The 18,929-nt window shown below is 40.2% G+C and overlaps 1 protein-coding gene across 22 annotated transcripts in view; it reads left to right on the forward strand.

The window, feature by feature from the left end:
• The window catches only part of CAST (calpastatin), a 109,624-nt gene that overhangs the window by 25,439 nt on the left and 65,256 nt on the right, over positions 1-18,929 (forward strand). For 17 of the 22 annotated variants that reach the window (XM_043594179.1, XM_043594098.1, XM_043594119.1 and 14 more), the window contains exon 3: positions 7,887-7,958. In XM_043594179.1, the coding sequence (XP_043450114.1) occupies positions 7,887-7,958 (72 nt within the window). Of the gene's footprint in view, positions 1-7,886; positions 7,959-15,498; positions 15,650-18,929 lie in introns of those variants that run through there. The other 5 variants (XM_043594243.1, XM_043594252.1, XM_043594260.1 and 2 more) reach the window with 2 other exon arrangements.

The raw sequence follows: 18,929 nt of genomic DNA on the forward strand, positions 1-18,929 counted from the left end.
AGTAATTTTATACATTATTCATTGATCGTCACAATAAGTGTACTCTTAATCCCTTTATCTATGTCACCCATGCCCCCACCCACCTCCCCTCTTATACTATTTTTAAGAAGCATCTGGGGGCACCTGGGTGGCTCAGTTGGTTACGTATCTGACTTCAGCTCAGGTCATGATCTCACGTATCATGAGTTTGAGCCCCGCATTGGGCTCTGTGCTGACAGCTAGGAGCCTGAAGCCTGCTTCAGATTCGTACCTCCCTCTCTGCCCCTCCCCTGCTCATGGTCTGTCTCTCTCTCTCTCTCTTAAAAATAAATGAACATTAAAAAACTTATTAAAAAAAAGAAGCATCTGTATGTAAGAGGTATGGAAAAGGAAAGAAAATGGTGACTTCCTATCAATAAAATGAAATCCAGTGGTAACCTGAAAATTTATATAGTTAAGCTACTTTCCATTGTTCAAATAATATTGATATTAATTCTACTTTTACATTCAGAACACAAAAGCATTTCATCTTTCCATCAATATTTTTTTTCACTAAAATCATTTGTTAATCCAGTTCAGTAGCTTTCTCATATTTACCGTATATGAATCTGATTAGTTTTTGGTAGGTTCAAAAACTTAAATCTCCTTTGAGAGCATAAATTTGTTTTGCATCCAAGGATAATCAAATAATGTGTTGCAGTTTCTGAAAGAAGTTCAACAAAGAGTTTCACAAATATCTTGAGAAATTATTTGAGCATGCCAGCAGCCACATTGAACCTTTGAGGATTTCAATACTCGTTTAATGCAAAAGTTCTTGTATATCTGTGTGCTCAAAAATTTTGTGACCTATAATGTCTGACTCTTAAAGGCTGTACTCTTAAGGGCTCCCCAAAGAATATTTGCTATTAGTTTGGTAGAAAGGTAGGCTATCTCCATTTTCTTGCTCTTTGGATGGAGAAGAAAATCACTGGTTTTGTGGCTGCAGGAACTCTAACCAACTCCCTGGAAGAGAAAGACATCATGTCAGCTGGGACAGAACTCTTGCCCCACATGTAGATTTTGTCATCACTGGAAGTGTTTGAGGAATGGGCATCTAAAAACCAACTTGCCCCTTTGTTCATACCCTATTTATTCATCATTCTTACTTGGATTTGTTAAGCTTCATGGATTGGTGGGTTCATCACATTTGGAAATGATTTGGTCATTATCTCTTCATATATTTTGGTTTGTCTCCATCTCTCTTCTCTTCTTTGGAGGCTGCAGTTATACACATATTAGCTGCTTGAAGTTGTCCCACAGCTCACTGATCCTCTCTTCCCTAGCCTCTAGTCTTCACTCACTGTTTCGTTTTGGGTAGTTTCTATTGCTATGTGTCCATGTTCACTAATTGTTTCTTTTGTGATCTCATCAGTTCTTAATCCCGGTATATTTTTCATTTCAGACATTGTATTTTATATCTTTAGAAGTTTGATTTGGGCGGCTTTTAAGAAAATACTTTTCATGTCTCTCCTTAAGTTACTTTTAAAAAGCTTTTTATTTTGAAATAGATTCTCAGGAAGTTGTGAAGATGATAGTATGAGAGGTCCCCTGTACCCTTCATACAGTTTTCCCAGTGGTTACATCTTACGTAATTATAGTATAATATCAAAAGTAGGAAATTGACATTGGAACATGTGTATGTAAGTTCTATACCACTTTATTACATGTACCCAGACTTCAGGTTTCCAAATGGCATGCACGTGCATGCAGATCTCTGGGGCTCTCTCTTGCAGCTCTCTTTCTGGTGCTCTCCCTGTGAACCTCTTGAGCCCCCTTGGTCTGTGGAGCTCCCAGTTCTATCTCCTGAATCCATAGAGACTGATGGTTTCTGCCTAGGTTCCTTTTCCACATTCCACATTCCACGTTCCACGTTCAGGCAGCCTGGGAACTCTCCAGACAGAAAGCTGGAACAGCCCTAGGGCTCACCTCTCTTGTTTCCCATACAGGGAACATCATGCTGCCTGGTGTCCAGAGTCTGAGGACCACTGTTTCATTTAATTCTCTGGCAGTTTTTTAGTTGTTCAAAGTAGGAACACTCCTCACCTTGGAATCTAAATTTCCTTACATTTTTTAATCTAAATTTCCTTATGTACAAACTTCATAAATATAAAAGGGAGACAAACTTATACTTGAAAGGAGATGTGGCCCAACTTACAAACTGAAATTCCTTCATTTACTGGAAAGGTGTGTTTGTTTTGTTTTTGTTTTTGTTTTTTTTAATTTTTTTTTCAACGTTTATTTATTTTTGGGACAGAGAGAGACAGAGCATGAATGGGGGAGGGGCAGAGAGAGAGGGAGACACAGAATCAGAAACAGGCTCCAGGCTCTGAGCCATTAGCCCAGAGCCTGGCGCGGGGCTCGAACTCGCAGACCGCGAGATCGTGACCCGGCTGAAGTCGGACGCTTAACCGACTGCGCCACCCAGGCACCCCTTGTTTGTTTTGTTTTTAAGAAGGAGGCTTTTTAGCATTAGCCCCGTTAAGTAGTCCTGGGCTCCTCTTAGCCAGCATTTACTGAGTAATCTTGATATGCCTGCCTGGGGGCTAGATGCATCACATTTATACTTCCATGTAATCCCCAGAGCTCACCCAGGCCTGGGAATACAATGTGTTCCCACCAGTCAGTCACTGGGTAGAGCTCTCAGAAGGGTGTCATCTCTGTTTGGAAAAAAAGAAAAATTAGTCCTACTTTGAAGGCTGCTTTTGTCCAACCTAAAAAGCTTAAAAGCAAACCTGAAAAGGATCAAAGTGTTTCCAAATAACTTAATCGTGTCCATTATTAGAATCATGGCTAGACCTAAGAAAAAACCACTTTTTAACCAATGAAAAAAAATGTTTTTTTTCTGATTGTATAAGTAATAAAAGCTGACAGAAAATTCGCAGCAGCCACTGAGTTAAAACCAGGTCCAGTGGCATTGCCTTGAGGAGATCAGCCTATTCCACTGCGACTTGATCAAGAACTTTGAGTCTCTCTAGAGCAGGGATTTGCAACCTGTGGGCCACTCCTCAGACCATTCTTCATCTCCTTTGATTCTCACAATCTCCATCTTAGATATGGGTATGGTTATTCTTTTTTTCAGATGAGAAAAATAGTGCTTAGAAATGTTCACGAATTTGTCCACAGTCTCAACGGGCATTTGGTGGAGCCAGGATTCTTGCCATACATATCAAAAGATAGAGCCTTTATTCTAGGGAACGTGGCACCTTTCTTTGTGGTCACTAAAGTCTCAGGGCAACATGAGGCTTCACTCAGGGCCTTCCCTGAGATTTTAGGAGATTGTGACATAACAGCTCTTTGCTTGGCTCTTAGAACTTCATTGTTACTTTGAAAACAGTTTTTAAGACTTGAGTTCTGATTCATTCAATAAATTTTTTTATTGGGAATTACCACAGACGTACAAAAAAAAGGTATGTAATTCATTCTTTTCATACCTTTCTGCAGCTGCAGATAGAATTGCTCTCATCTGTGTATTCTTCACTGAACTTCTCTGCTCAAGCATGGGATGCCTCTTTTATGGGTCTCATGGCTGGCTGGCAGACTTTTGGAGGTAGGAGAGGCTGCTTAAAGTCCGTGTGGATTCATAGTCCATGGAAACAGGGCCTCATGACTGCGTTCATGACTGCAGGAGAGATCACACACTTTTCTCTGTAAATTCCCCAGACTTGGTGTCCTGGAGTTTGAGTCTAGTGGAGGAAAATAAGGCACGGAGTATCGTACTTCTGTCCCTGTTGATCATTAGGACTGAGGGCCTGGCATGCTCGACTACAAGGGGCCAGTGACTCAGCCAGGCCTGTGACCTGACGTTAGGGATGAGGGGCAGTCTCTTCCTGCCAGTTTCCTTTCTATAAAACTTAAGTTAAACAAAGAAGTGCTCATAATTATTACAAAGGGTGTGATTGGTTGGCAAGGAGAAATCTGCCTGATGGCTTTTAGTCTATGGGTTTATAGAAATGAAAAAAAAAATTAACTCAAAATCTGAATTCCTATAGTATTGGCATCCTCACTTAATGTCTTAATCTTTTAAAGACTAGAGCATTTCTGTATGTTAGGACAAATGCAGAGTCATAGCCAAGTGAGCTTGTTTAGAGAGTTTCTGCTTTGCGTGAGTGGATGGATTCTGTTCTGTCTGAGGGTAGATCCTGCCCTATCACCAGTTAGTGAATATGCAGACCTAACCAGGTGGGAGAGGTGTTCAGGCCAGAGTGTGATTTCTAAGGACCAGTGCTGATGGTAAGGTAATGGGAAAGTGAGGGTAAAGAAGATACCTGCAAAACTAAGCACAAGGTGAGGTGAAGCCAGAGGACTTTGAGAACTTTTCAGCTGGAGATAAGGGAGGACTCAAGAGGGCTAGATGGTTACCAGAGAAGATCAGGAAGCAGGCTGAAGCTGGAAGAAACCGATGATCTCAAACATACCTGACTCTAGGGTCATCCTAAATCTCTATCACTTCAGTTTAAGTATCTTCATCCAACATCCTATTTCATCTCATACCAAATATGCCTGTGCCTGCCATTCTTCATTTGCTCTAACTTCTTTCAGTTTCTCCAACTTGCCAAGCCCATTCCTATCTTAGGGCCTTTGCACATGCTACTCTGTCTACCTAGAATGCCTCCTCTCCCACATCCCTTATTTCCATGATTGGGTTATTTGTAGTCAGATCTCAATCAAATGTCATTTCTTTGTGTATCCCATTTGGAACAATTCTCAGCCAGTCATTTGCTGTTACGTTACCCTATTTTACTGTGTTTATAGCAGGCATCACTCACTGAAATTTTGTTTTTTGTTGACTTATTTAGAGTCTGATTGCTCCTACTGGAATGTAAGCACTATGAGAGCAGGAGTTTTTTTTCTGCTTAATTGGTCATTACATCCCCACTGCTTAGAATAGGACCAGGTTCATAGCCAGGGTTCAGTAAATGCCTGTCCAATGAGTGAATGAATGAAGGGATGCATGAAGTCAGACACAATTGAACAAAGACTGCCAAGACTTACATACAGCCCAAAACATCTGTAATTAAATGTTGGTTACTAACCTGAGAATGAGGAGTCTGATCTGGTTTATGTGTACATTTCTAAGCTTTTGTATTGTGTTTTAAGAAACTAATATAAGGGCTTAATAAATATTAGATTTAGTCCTTTGTAGATTAGGTTATATAGGGTCAGAAGGTAAGGCAAGCTTTGGAGTGACAGGTCCTACCCACAGGAAAGCCAAGAGATCCTCATTTGAGTTAAAAGTTATTGAATTTAAGAAATGAAAATAAAAAGTAAATCTTGAGTTCATATGAAGGGAAAGCAAAAATCAGCAAATATATCAAGTTTAAATAGTTATTTTTTTTAACTTAATAGTTTTATAACTCAGCCAAAAAACCAAGTTTTTTTAAATTCTCTTGGGCAAATTCTCACTGACGCATTAAAGTGGAATTCATTTACAGATGAGGCAGGGTCTGGCATGCATGGATGGGGGCTTTGACTTAGTGGATAGGAGCTGTTGCTAGGGCAGGATTAGAACATGACCTTCCTTGATTATAGTTGAGACCAAAGGCTAATAACTGGAGTGCGGGGCAGCTATGGCCCACAGGACAGTGGCCTCATCTTTCTGGGCTTCAGTCTCCTCACTGGGAAGTGAGGAGGTTGAAATGAGTAATGGGATTAAAACCAATACCCCATTGCTGTATTCTTGTCTTTATTTCTTAGGTCTGGTACCTTACACTGAATCCATGAATACACTATGGCCATCAGAAGCTATTTGTTAATACACTTTATATTTGAAGAGACTTGCAACCTGGATAAAATTGAGGCCATCCCCTCTTTTCACCATCTCCCATACCACACTCACAACACTAGCTCTTTAGCAGCCTCTTTTATTTCTGTCCTGTTTATCTAAGATTCTTTTCTTCCCTTGGCCGATGGTACTGCATGTGTGCTTGGGAGAGACTATTTAGTCCGCAGGCCATGCCTGGGAGCCTGGGACTCCTGCAAATGCCTGTGAGGCCCCTCAGATACCATTTCATGAACACAAGTCCACCCTGTTGCCTCAGTGACCTTCCTGAAGTGCTTGAGTGTGGTCAGCCAGTGGATTCAGAAACATGATACTTTGAGGACAACAAGCTAGGTTTTGACTTTTCTGCTTCCTAAGGTAATATTTAACCTGCAGGAAGAAGCGGCTTCAGCTCAAGAGTCCGTGACAGGCATTTAAAAAAAAAAAGTAAGCAGTATGACTCTTGCTAAATGTTAACAAGTTAAACCACATTGCTTTCAATTATGTATGTATGTATTTACTTATTTATTTTGAGAGAGAGGGAGAGAGAGCGGGGGAAGGGCAGAGAGAGGGAGAGAGAATCCCAAGCAGGCTTCATGCTGCCAGCACAGAGCCTGATGTGGGGCTTGAACTCACCAACCATGAGACAGTGACCTGAGCAAAATCAAGAGTTGCATGTTTAACCAACTGAGCCACCCAGGCTCCCCTCAATTATATGTTTTTAAAATTTTTACCATATAGACATACAACTTTTTAATATATGATGTATCAGCATTATTGCCCTTCCTATAGTCAATGCTTATAGTACATTATTCACATTTTATAGATGTTGGAGGATAATCGATTTGACATTATAAAACTGGATAGTTTATAAGCTTGCCTCTTTGAAATACGGATATTCGTAAGAGATATATCAAGGCCTTGTTGAGAAAGAAGCTGTGTATTTTACCTTTCCTTTTTTCTCCCCTCCATTTAATGTTCTTTTTCAGTTAAAATAGTATAGTTTTGTAAGAAAATACAAAAAAGCACGAAGAAGAATATTTTAAAAAATTGCTCTTAACTGCACCATCAGAAAATAACCTCATAGGAACTTCAGTGATCATACTGTACATACTATTTTATAAGCTGACTTTTCTTTATATAAAATATGAATAACGTTTTCATTTAATGAAATGTTCTTCTAAACATGATTTTTAATAACTGCATGATATTTCATCCTGTAGCTGTCTATAACAGACTTCTATTGTGGGAGGCAGTACAGATAGGTAAGAGAACAGGGTCTGAAGCAGACGTCCTATTTCTGACTAGCTGTGACCATCGCTGAGTTATGTGTTCATCCCATTCCTCAGTCTCCTTACCCACAAAATGAGGATAAAAATAGGACCAGCATTATACCGTTTCCTTTGAAAATTAAGTAGGTTATGACACATGGTACTTAAAACACTTAGAGCACTTACAGTAATGCTCTAAATAGATACTCTTACTGAAGTATTATTACTCTATTTTTATCTATAATTCTATTATTCTAATAGAATAATTGCCTGGCACATGGTAAGTACTCAATAAATATTCATTATTATTACCTATATTGCTTTCAGCTTTTTGATCCAATAATACTGTGAATATCTTTGAAGAAAAAAAAAGGCTTTTGCTTTCTCTTCTTACTTCCCTAAGATAAACTTTTAGAAGTAGAATTCTGTCTTTGCAACTTATTGCTAAATCACCCTCTGTAGAGGTTGTGCTAGCATGCCCTGTCTATAGTGCTGTAAGAGAGAAAGCCACCCACTCCACAGCGAGTGATGTTGTTTCCAGAAGTGCTTCGTGGTGGAAATGGCAACTTCCCATGAGGATCTTTGTAGTTCTCCAGAATCATTGACCATTGAATAATTGGGATTTATTCAGCTTCCTCTTCCTTTTCAGTGTTTATATAGTCTTCAGATGAAGATGAACAATTTAAAAACCTTAAACATGTTTAATTTTTGTGTGCTTAGTATATTAGTCTGAAGTTTGCTTCAGAAGATATTTGTATCGATATGAAAATTTAACTTGTCTACATTGTTAGGATGGTTTACCCCAGTGAAACTAAAATATATACTTTCTTATTTTTAAGAAAAAAGCGACAAGCCTTGGGAGCAGTCAGCCTTCCAGAACCCATGCTGGTGGAACAGCCCCGGCCACCAAGGTCAGTCATTTCCTGAGCATGAAAAGACTCCTGCTCTACAACAGGTCTATCATTAGTGGGTGGAGTCTGTAGAGAAGGCAAATAGTACTTGTATATCATGGTAAGTTTTGAACAAAGTATTGTTTCTATGCTGGGGGTGGGGAGGAGAATGTAATTTCTTAATAATGGTTTGAACAATTTAAAACCTAGTAAAATCATTGATTCTACAATTTTTCTTGGCATATAATAAGTGTTCAGTAAATATTCTTATCATAATATCTATAGATAATATTGTACTTTTACACATAATGTAAGTATAAATTTAGCACTTTCACTTCTTCAGAAAATAATTCAGATTCTCTTGATGAGCATTAGCCACACTAGGCTCTCTGCTAAATGTTCTGTGTAAATACCTCATGTATTCTTTTATTAATGTTGTAATTATTATTCCTTTATACCTGAGGGAGTCAGGGCCCAGAGAGGTTAAGCATCCTTGATAAGATTGCAAAGCCAGTAGGATAGAACAAGGGTTCAAACCCAGGCTTCCTGTTCAGACAAGGTCCTTGACACCGCTGGACGTCAGAAGCTCTAATGGAGGATTCTTTGGTAATATAGCACTTGAGAGCTTTGCAACTTATAAAAATCACTGAAACAACACATTTCAAGACAAAAAACTACAATTTTAGTTAGTAGTTTTCAACATTTAAATAGTTTTGTTCAGCCCATTTCAACTTGTGATCTTCCAGTATGTCTGAGATCATCAAAAACATTATTTCAGGGCTATCTATACAACTACTTATTTTTTTAAAAAAATATTTTGAATGTTTATTTTTGAGAGACAGAGAGGGGACACAGAATCAGAAGCAGGCTCCAGGCTCTGAACTGTCAGCACAGAGCCCGATGGCAGGGCTTGAACCCACAAACTGCGAGATCATGACCTAGGCCAAAGTTGGACGCTTAACCAACTGAGCCACCCAGCCGCCACTATTTATTTATTTATTTTTAAATGTTTATATATTTATTTTGAGAGGGAGGGGCAGTGGGAGAGGGAGAGGGAGAAACCCAAGCAGGCTCCATGCTCAGGATGGAGCCTCACACAGGGCTCCATCCCATGACCATGAGATCATGACCTAAAGCCTAAATCAAAAGTCAACACTCAAGGGGCGCCTGGGTGGCGCAGTCGGTTAAGCGTCCGACTTCAGCCAGGTCATGATCTTGCGGTCCGGGAGTTCGAGCCCCGCGTCAGGCTCTGGGCTGATGGCTCAGAGCCTGGAGCCAGTTTCCGATTCTGTGTCTCCCTCTCTCTCTGCCCCTCCCCCGTTCATGCTCTGTCTCTCTCTGTCCCAAAAATAAATTAACGTTGAAAAAAAAAAAATTAAAAAAAAAAAGTCAACACTCAACCTCCTGAGCCACCCAGGTGCCCCTACACAACTATTTTAAATAAGCATTTTTCCTTTAAAACTAGTCTCTTTTCTATGGAGGTCTGCATACTTTCTCATATAGGTTACTTGGCTTGGTTAAGAATTAATGTTTTAAATGCTTTTTGGAGCCCCAGCTGCTCTCCAGGCCCTTAAAAGGTGTCCAAAACAAAATCCAGCTGAGAAATGAGAAGAAGCTGGCCACAGAGTTGAACAGATTCAGGAGTACAGCCTCAGTGCTAACTATGGGTAAGAGGACTTCTGCACAGCAAAACAAACCCAAGTTGCCTCTTTACCACTTACTCTTAGCAAGTTTACCTATCTCCAGTGAGCTTCAGTTTCTTCATGTAAAAATGGGGATAGGACTTCTTTGGACAGATCTGCCAAGAGGCTTCAATGTAATAAAATATTTAAAACACATAGCCCTCAGCCTGGCATTTGGTAGGTACTGGGGAAAATGTATGTCAGCTGTGACTACTGTTAGCCTCACACTCTTGTTTGAATGTGTAAAACTAAAAAAGATGTGCCACTGGCACCTGGGAAGCTTGGTACGTTAAGCGTCTGACTCTCGATTTTGGCTCAAGTCATGATCTCACCCTCGGTGAGATCAACCACCTTGTTTGGCTGCGAGTTGTGAGTGTGCAGATTGTCCCTCTCTCTCTGTTTGGGATTCTCTCTCCCTCGGTCTCTGCCCCTCCCCTGCTTGCTCTCACTCTCTCTCTCAAAATAAACAAACACTTAAATATATATATATATTAAAAATATATATATATAAAGATTTATATATATATAAAGATATTTATATATATAAATATATATAAAGATATTTATATATATAAATATATATAAAGATACTTATATATATAAATATATATAAAGATACTTATATATATATAAATATATATAGATATATCTATAGATATAGATATAGATATAGATATAGATATAGATATTTATATATCTATATCTATATATGTTTATATATCTATATCTATATCTATAGATATATCTATATATATTTATATATAAGTATCTTTATATATATATAAGATTATATAAGATTATATATATATATAAAGATTTGCCATATATGTCCTGTCTTTTATAGAATTGCAACCTTTATTTAACTTCTGCTTAAATTATGCCTCTACACATGAGAAGCCTCGGTAGAAAACCCCATCCCTATGAGATTTGGTGGATCAAGTGGAGATGGTTTCTAAAATTTGGGATTATCTAAACTCTTGGTGGGGAGGTGTTTAGTAGATTGTGGAAATTCACACCTAGTCACTCATTCAGAATTCTGTAAAGAATTTTGGCATCTTCCCCAAACCCTGCTGTGTCTCAGAAAGTTGAGGGAGGGAGTGTGGCTGGGAGGTGGAGGCATTTTAGCCACATATTTAGTGTTTATTTAATGTCAAACTTGACATTCTTTCCTTACCTTCTAAGACATTGTTCTCTTTGTCCTCTCTCCTGTTGCACTTTCCTGACTTGCTTTGCTTCAGCAGTTTCCTGAATATTAGTTTTCCCCAGAGTTTTATTCTTCACTCCTTTCTTTCTCATATCTTTAACATTTATAGGTTATTGGAAGATTATATATATATATATATATATATATATATATATATATATATAAATCACTTCTGCTTTGATGCCCAATTGAAAGGGCTTTAACTCAGCCACATCATCACTTTTTTAAAAAAAAGGTCATTCCCATGTATCATTTAGAAAAGCTGGCATAATAGCATTTGTGATCACTTGAAGCCTTTTATTATAAATTAATTATAATAACACGCACAGGCAACATAGTATTACCCTGACAGATGAGATGACAAAATAGTAGATATAATTGGCAGGGAGAATTAGTTTTGGTTTTCTTGATTCTTGATATACTGAACTTGAAAGTTAAAATAAGTGATAATTTCACCATTATAAAGAAAACTTTATAGCCCATCTTAAAAGTTAAATATTTAATCTGAAACTAATCATAAGCTGTGTGATCTAGAATGGATACCATGTATTGCAGAACTATTTTACGAGGGTTCTTACAAAATGAGTAATTATGTACACAAATAATATCACTGCCATGCAGTTCTGGGCTTGGAAGATCCAAAGCACTTAACTGACATAGACCTTTCTAACTCCAAATAATTACTGTAAGAAGTTTAGCACTTAAAATTCGATTTTTGGTAAATTAATAATGAGGACTAATGAAGTTGCAGAAATTATTTATGCTCTTAGTAACGCCAGTATGAAAATAGTTGTGATTTGTAATCAGTCATGCAACTATTGCTGGACGAGTTCTCAGGCAGCATGGATAGTAACCATGTCCTTGTTCAGGTGAAGAAATTTGCTTTAGGAATGTGTCTGCAGTAGGATACCTGGGTGGCTCAGTCGGTTAAGTGTCTGACTTCCACTCAGGTCATGATCTCGTGGTTCATGAGTATGAGTCCCGATCCAGCTCTGTGCTGACAGCTCAGAGCCTGGAGCCTGCTTTGGATTCTGTGTGTGTCTCTCTCCTTCTCTCTCTGCCCCTCCCCTGCTCACACACTCTCTCTCTCTCAAAAATAAATAAACATTAAAAATTAAAAAAAAAAAAAAGGAATGTGTCTGTAGTAGACTACAGCTATTAAGAAGATATATTGGCTGAGGTTATTAGTTCCAACTGGACTCCACTCTATTTCAAACCAAAAAAGGGATTTCTTAAGGATTGGCGGGTAGCTCGTAGAGATCCTAAGGACTCCAGCAGAAGGAATCTAAATCTTCACAGCCAAGAACCATGCCCAGGCTCATCTTGGGTGCTTCCTGTGCCACCACCACAGCTCAGCACCTATTGCATTTAGGGCCAGATGCCAGAAACTCTGCCACTGCCAATATTGAAGACTAATAGGCCTTGTCATACACAGATTTCTTGGTAGGCAGTGGTCTCTTCACATTGTTCACTTCTAGCCTCATTCTTTTATGGCATATGTAATTGACCAGCGTAAGTCATGTGCCTCAACTCTGCTACAAGGGACCCTGGGGATGTGAGTGCTCTGGATTCTGCTTTGGGAAGGTGCATATTGAGTAGGTAGGTGGGAAATTTATAAATACGTAGTGAGGGTTTTCAAAGGTGTGGCCAGCTGCCAACTGACAAACATCTAGTACAGAAAGGAAAACAGGAGAACTAACTGAACCATGATATGTTGCTCAGCTATATTAGAGGGAGAAAAAAAAAACATAAAAGGGGCTCCTGGGTGGCTCAGTCAGTTCAGCACCCGACTCTTGTTTTTGGCTCACATCACAATCCCAAGGTTGTGGGATCGAGCCCTGCATCCAGCTCTACAACTGTGCATGGAGCCTGCTTGGGATATTCTCTCTCTCTGCCCCTCTCCCCTGCTCTCTGTCTCTCTCTCTCTAAAACAAACAGTCAAATGACGATACAAACAACATTTCCTCCAGCTACAGGAGAGATTTGTAAAGGAATAAGCACCCACAAAGCATTCTTTTGTGATTTTGCCATAAATAGCTGTGTTGGCATTAAATAGCCCTCTTCTCAGCTGCTAATTTTCTCATCCATAAGATTAGTGAGAGGCTGGAAAAACTATGTGTATTCTGGCATTCAGTGTCAGCCTCACCCCACAGTACCCTTGGACCATATGTAGTTTGGGAGATGACTCTGTGTGTTAATAAGTAGGCAAACATGTTTATTTTAATAGTTATGCATGTATTTTAATGTGCTTCAAGATAAACTAGCACTTCAAACTCATGATCCCAAGGATAGTTTTGATTAAGACAGGCTAAAGGTTAAAAAAGTAAATCTATTTTTTTTAATATTAAGTAAATATAATATAGCCAATTACAAATATTATAGGCAATGCACAAGTAACCATTTGGAAAACAAGATTCAGAGGAGTAATTGTCATATTGTAATATTCATATTGAATCAGTGGGTTTTTTATTGAAATGAGATTCTGATTCAAGAACTCTGCAGTGAGGCTGAAATTCTGTTTTTCTAACAAGCTCCTAGTTGCTGCTGCTGCTGGTCTGGCAACCACACTTTGAGTAGCGAGGACGCTGAATTGTTCTGATTGTGGGCAGTTTAGGCTGCCTGTACCTTAGATTAAATAAACATTGCTTGGGGGCGCCTGGGTGGCGCAGTCGGTTAAGCGTCCGACTTCAGCCAGGTCACGATCTCGCAGTCCGTGAGTTCGAGCCCCGCGTCAGGCTCTGGGCTGATGGCTCGGAGCCTGGAGCCTGTTTCCGATTCTGTGTCTCCCTCTCTCTCTGCCCCTCCCCCGTTCATGCTCTGTCTCTCTCTGTCTCAAAAATAAATAAATGTTAAAAAAAAAATTTAAAAAAAAATAAACATTGCTTGGAGAATCTGGTTTAAATACAGATTCTCAGGTTCCCAGTCAAGAATTCTGATTCAAAGGGGTAGAGTGAGGCCCAGGATTTTATTTAGGTAATACTTACCCCCAGATGTTTCAGATGCAAAGGATCTGAGGACCACACTGGGAGAAAGGATGAATCTCAGGGATTGAGGCAGCCAAAGCACATCAGGAAATAATGTCCCTCTTCATTTCTAAGAAAAGGAGCCTCTTTCTGTACGTACTGTAGTATAAGACTCTCTGAAAAATTTTTCTCATAACATGTAATTACTCATCTGCACTCTTCAGTCATACAGGATCGCTCACCTCCGTTGAGGGAGATGTGCTAACCCTGGGGCTATGTTACCCAGGATGCATTCCTTTTGGGGTGTGGCCCAAATAAGCCATCCTGTGCTGTTTTTGTCATAGAAGGAAATGAATGTTAGTGAAACCTAGATGAGCTGAGGTTTTGTTTAAAAATTTTTTAAAGGAAAGAAATTACTAATAGTAAAAAAAAGGAATTTTTAAGCTGTATTTTCATTGGGAATAATTTTACGGACAGGGTCTTCTGTTGAGGGAATTATAAAAGAGTTGGGGGCACCTTGGGTGGCTCAGTCGGTTAAGTGACTGACTCTTGATTTTGGCTCAGGTCATGATCTCACGGTTTGTGAGTCTTAGCCCCATGTCAGTTTTAGTGATGACAGTGCAGAGCCTGGCTGCTCAGGATTCTCTCTCTCCCTCCCTCTCTGCTCCTCCCCCACTTGTTCTCTCTCTTTCTCTCAAAATAAATAAATAAAATTAAAAAAAAATAGAGTTGGAAGCGTGCTTACTTCACCAGCTTTAGTTAACAGAAGTAAGTGAAAAATGAAAATCAATAAGGTGGCTGTGAGGGACACCTTGCAGAGGAAGTCAGGAACCTCACCTGCTCTGGCTTCTTGGTGTGGGTATAAAGCTGTGCAGATGACCTCTCTGCCTTTTTCATGCCAGCTGGCAGTCACCTCTGCCTTGGCTGGATGCACCGTTGAGTCACTGCTCAGCTGTCAGTATCCAGGCCTGAGGTTTCTGTTCTCCAACCACTGGCCACCCTCTCCTCTTCCAGTCACACCCCAGGTTCAGTGTCCAGAGCCTTTATTGTGACTGATTTGTGACTTTGAGAAAAGTTGGCTTTCCGTATTTCTTTTAAAATTTCGTAACTCTTCTATTAACACCATCATTCGTTCTGTATTTATTACTTGCCATTCTTTTATAATAAAGAGCATTTCCTTTCCATTCATTCATTCATTCCATTCATAGTAATATGGACCCATGACTTATTTTATTCATTGGCTTAAAATCCATTTTTCTTATTACTTATTTTGATATTTTTAAGTATAATAATGGACGATAATTTAGTAGAATTCTGATTCTGTTACACTGCTTTTTAAAATATCCATTATACTATTTGAAATGTATTACGAATCCCTGGTGATGGTCATCAGTAATTTGCTTTCTAGTTTAAAAAGAGGTATTTGGAGCGTGTATTTGCGAGAGCATCCCACTTCGCTCGCTCGCTTATTTTGGTGGAGTCACAGGGTGACGCCTGGGAGCGGTAGATCTCTGCCATCAGCAGGGACTGTGCACCCCGCGCGTGGCCTGCATCACCCTTGGCGTTATTAACGCAGCCGGCTTCCCGGATGTCTACTCAAGACAGGTGGGCGGGGCGGGCGCGTTCCTCCGCTGAGCTGCCCGGAGCTCCGGGGCGGTGCCACCGGGGGAGGAGGGCGGGGAGCAGCGTGCGTCGCGTCCCGGGCCCGCCCCGCCTCGCCCCGCCTCGCCTCGCCCCGCCCCCCCCGTGCCTGCCTGTGGGCCGAGGCTCACAGCAGAAACCGCGGGGGCCGAGCCCAGCCTGGAATGCAAACGTCCTGAAAACCCAGCTGAAGTCTCTGGGCCCGGGGGGGTCGGACGCCGAGTGAGTACTGATTTCGGCCGCTGGCCTCCAAGGCCGCGCGTCTGCTTCCCAGGCGAGCACCCGGCCCTGCGCGACCCCACACTCGCACCCTGCCGCTGGCTCCCCTGGTTTGGACCCGCGCTCCTACCGTCTTTTGACCCTAAAGATGCGTTTCTTTCCACATGGGCTCTAAGTTAAATTGTGTTATTTGGCCACCCCTCCCTCCCTGTAGGTAACACTGTTGCTGTCTCTTCAGCCGGGAATGTGTCTGGTGACCGGACGCGCGGTTGGGTTACAAAACCAGGGATTTGTGTGACCCGGGGGAAAAAAAATGCAAAGAAGAAAAGCAGCAGCTATGTTAATTTAGTTTGGCATTTTTATTTCTATGGTTAGGTCCCCATTCCCCCCTCCCCCCTCAGCCCTGCCCTCACTTACTGTGCTGACCTCCGTTTTAGAGAATGAGCTCACTCTGTATAACCTTTCCATGTACCTGATACATTCTGGGTGTGGTGTGGCATGTGTTGTAACATGTTTTAGTTCTCTATTTCCTTGAACACAACCTGAGACTGTGGTCAGATAACATCACTGAGGGGTACTTTGTGTCTGTCTTTCAAGAATGCAAGGTGTTTTCACAGAGATTTAACAATCTCTTATGTACTGTTAGGGTCCTAGTGTTCCTCAGAAATGGGGAGAAGCTAATTCTTTATTCCTATTTTACAGCTTGAGAAAACGAGGCAGAGGGTTTAGGAAACTTGCTTAAGGGGCAAGACCTTGGGTTCTCTGACTAGTCTTCTAGGAGCCCACCTATACAGCAGAAGAACGAGAATGCTCCATCAGCAGCTCTGGAAAGTTTCTGCTGAGATGTTTTGTGGAGCAAAAGCCTCTGCATTGCAGGGAAGGTCAATAAGGAGTGGCATCGGCTGTCCAAAGGCGGAAACTATTTTCTAGTAAATAAATATCAAGTGCCTCTTCCTGATGTTTGTGGGCACTGACTTCAACTTTTGCACACTGAGTTTTTAGTATTTAAAAGGATGATTGTTACTGGGAATGTGGTGGGGAGGGAGTGATAATTGGGGTTCCGGGAGACAGTATAGAATTAAAATGAAGTAGTGACATTTAGCAAAATCATGCTGAAGTCGGAAAGGCTGCATCTGCTGACTGATGGAGCAAAGGGTAAGCGTCCAATAGCAATGAGGGTGGAGTGGGAATCCATGTGTAGCAAAGACCCTTGATGTCTATTATAAACAAGTGAGTTTTGCAAACTACACTGGCAGTGTTTATGAAGCAGCACATCTAAGTATAAATGTTAGCTGTGGTTCAGTTCACATGCTTTAAAAAAAGATTCCTAGTGCACAAGAAGAGTTGATTATAGTATGAGTGGTTAATTTGGTTCCTTGATTGTTCTCTGAATTGGCCAAAGAAGGGTTCCTGTTGATCTTTTCTATTTGATAAAATCAATCTTATTTTTCAATTCAATAAATATTTATTGAGCACTTACTATGTAGAAGTAACTGTGGTAGATGCTATGGGGGTCCAGATAGGTGGATCCTGTCTTTAAGTGGCTCACAATATAGGAACGAGCTAGCATTCTAAGAACAAAAAATATATATATACTTAAATGAGACAGTGTAACCAATTGAGACTTTACTGTGTGATAACTTTTCATGCCTGAAACTCATTTTTTTGGAAAATATTTTATAGAGACATGTTAAATATGTCCTGAGAAACTATAAAGCATGGTAGTTAAGAGGTCAGGCTCTTACTTTTTTAATCTGTAAAATGGGCATAATAAATGAGGATCGACCTCGTTGCTACATTATCATCACATTATGTGGTGCTCAGCTCATGTCTAGAACATGGTAATTTTCACTAAATGTAGCAGTAACTATTACTATTCTGTTCTTACACAGATTTACTGATCTGTTCTTGTTCTGAAACCTATTATGGACGCTTTCTAATAATTTATTATTGCCTAGTGTAGGCAGGAGAGCACTAGTCCAACAACATCACCTTGTGAACAGTAGGATTGTGCATGGCCTCTGTCCAGATCTCCAATGTCCATGTATATGGACTAGCTCAGAAGTCCATATGTCCTACGAGATACTGCAAAGTACCATTAGAAATTGGAAATAATGGGACTGAGCAATTACAGCTTTCCATAAAAATAGGGTGTCTCATTTGTTCTTAACCAGGGGAGTTAGCAACCAATGAAAGGGTATTTTAAAATGCGTAAAAGTGCTTTTGGTGATGCTTTAGCATTCACTGGGAGCAAGACAGTCCTGCTCACTTAAGAATTGTCAGCCCCCCAAAAATAGAATTGTCAGCCCAAATGCCAATAGTACCCTGTTGAGAAACATTGGGTAGCTGACATTTTTAAGTTAAAAGCTATTCACATAGGGGCACCTGGGTGGCTCAGTCAGTTAAGCATCCCACTTCGACTCAGGTTATGATCTCATGGTTCCGTGGGTTCGAGCCCTGTGTCGGGCTCAGTACTGATGGCTCAGAGCCTGGGTTCTGATTCAGATTCTGTGTCTCCCTCTCTCCGTGCCCCTCCCCCACTCACACACTATCTCTCAAAAATAAAAAGTTAAAAAAATTTTGAAAAGTTATTCAAATAGAAAACATGCAATGCAGTTGTTGATGACAACCATTGTACTTTCCCAGTATGCGGATTATTAATTCAATATATCAGAAAAACTATAGGATTTCTCTTACAAGGTCAGACACGTTGGTGCAAAAACACATATTCCAGGTTTATATAGTCTTCCAGATGAGAGTATCGCAAGTTATAATGTAAAAGAAGATACAAAGATATATATGTATACAGAAGAGCATAGGTTGTGGGTTTTTTATTTAAACCAGACCAACCAATTAGTTCACATTTGGGAAAAAGTAAGTAGTTCCACTAAGTAGTAATGATACCTTAAACATTTATTGTCGATGGATTCCTAAGGAATGAAGAATGTAACTGCCATCTAAGTAATTAGATGAAATCTAATTGCAGATATTTGTTAAAGCACTTTAAAGAGAAGGTTATTGGTTTTCAGACAGAGAATGCAGGGCAATAGGGTAAATCCAGACTAATCCATAGCGGTAGGGGTCTCCCAATCCTTGTCTGGGATGTGCTGCACCCCCTTTGAATTCTCTAAGACAGTGTTTCATGCTGTGTAGTCTGGAGAGCATTTGCATCAAAGTCACCTGGGATGCTTAGTTAAAAATGGAAATTTCCCAGGCTCTATCTCAGATGTACCTAGTCAGAATCAATGAGAAATCTATGGCTTAATGAGCTCTCTAGATAAAT

Source organism: Prionailurus bengalensis, chromosome A1, assembly GCF_016509475.1.
Source record: "Prionailurus bengalensis isolate Pbe53 chromosome A1, Fcat_Pben_1.1_paternal_pri, whole genome shotgun sequence".
Classification (NCBI taxonomy): Eukaryota; Metazoa; Chordata; class Mammalia; order Carnivora; family Felidae; genus Prionailurus; species Prionailurus bengalensis.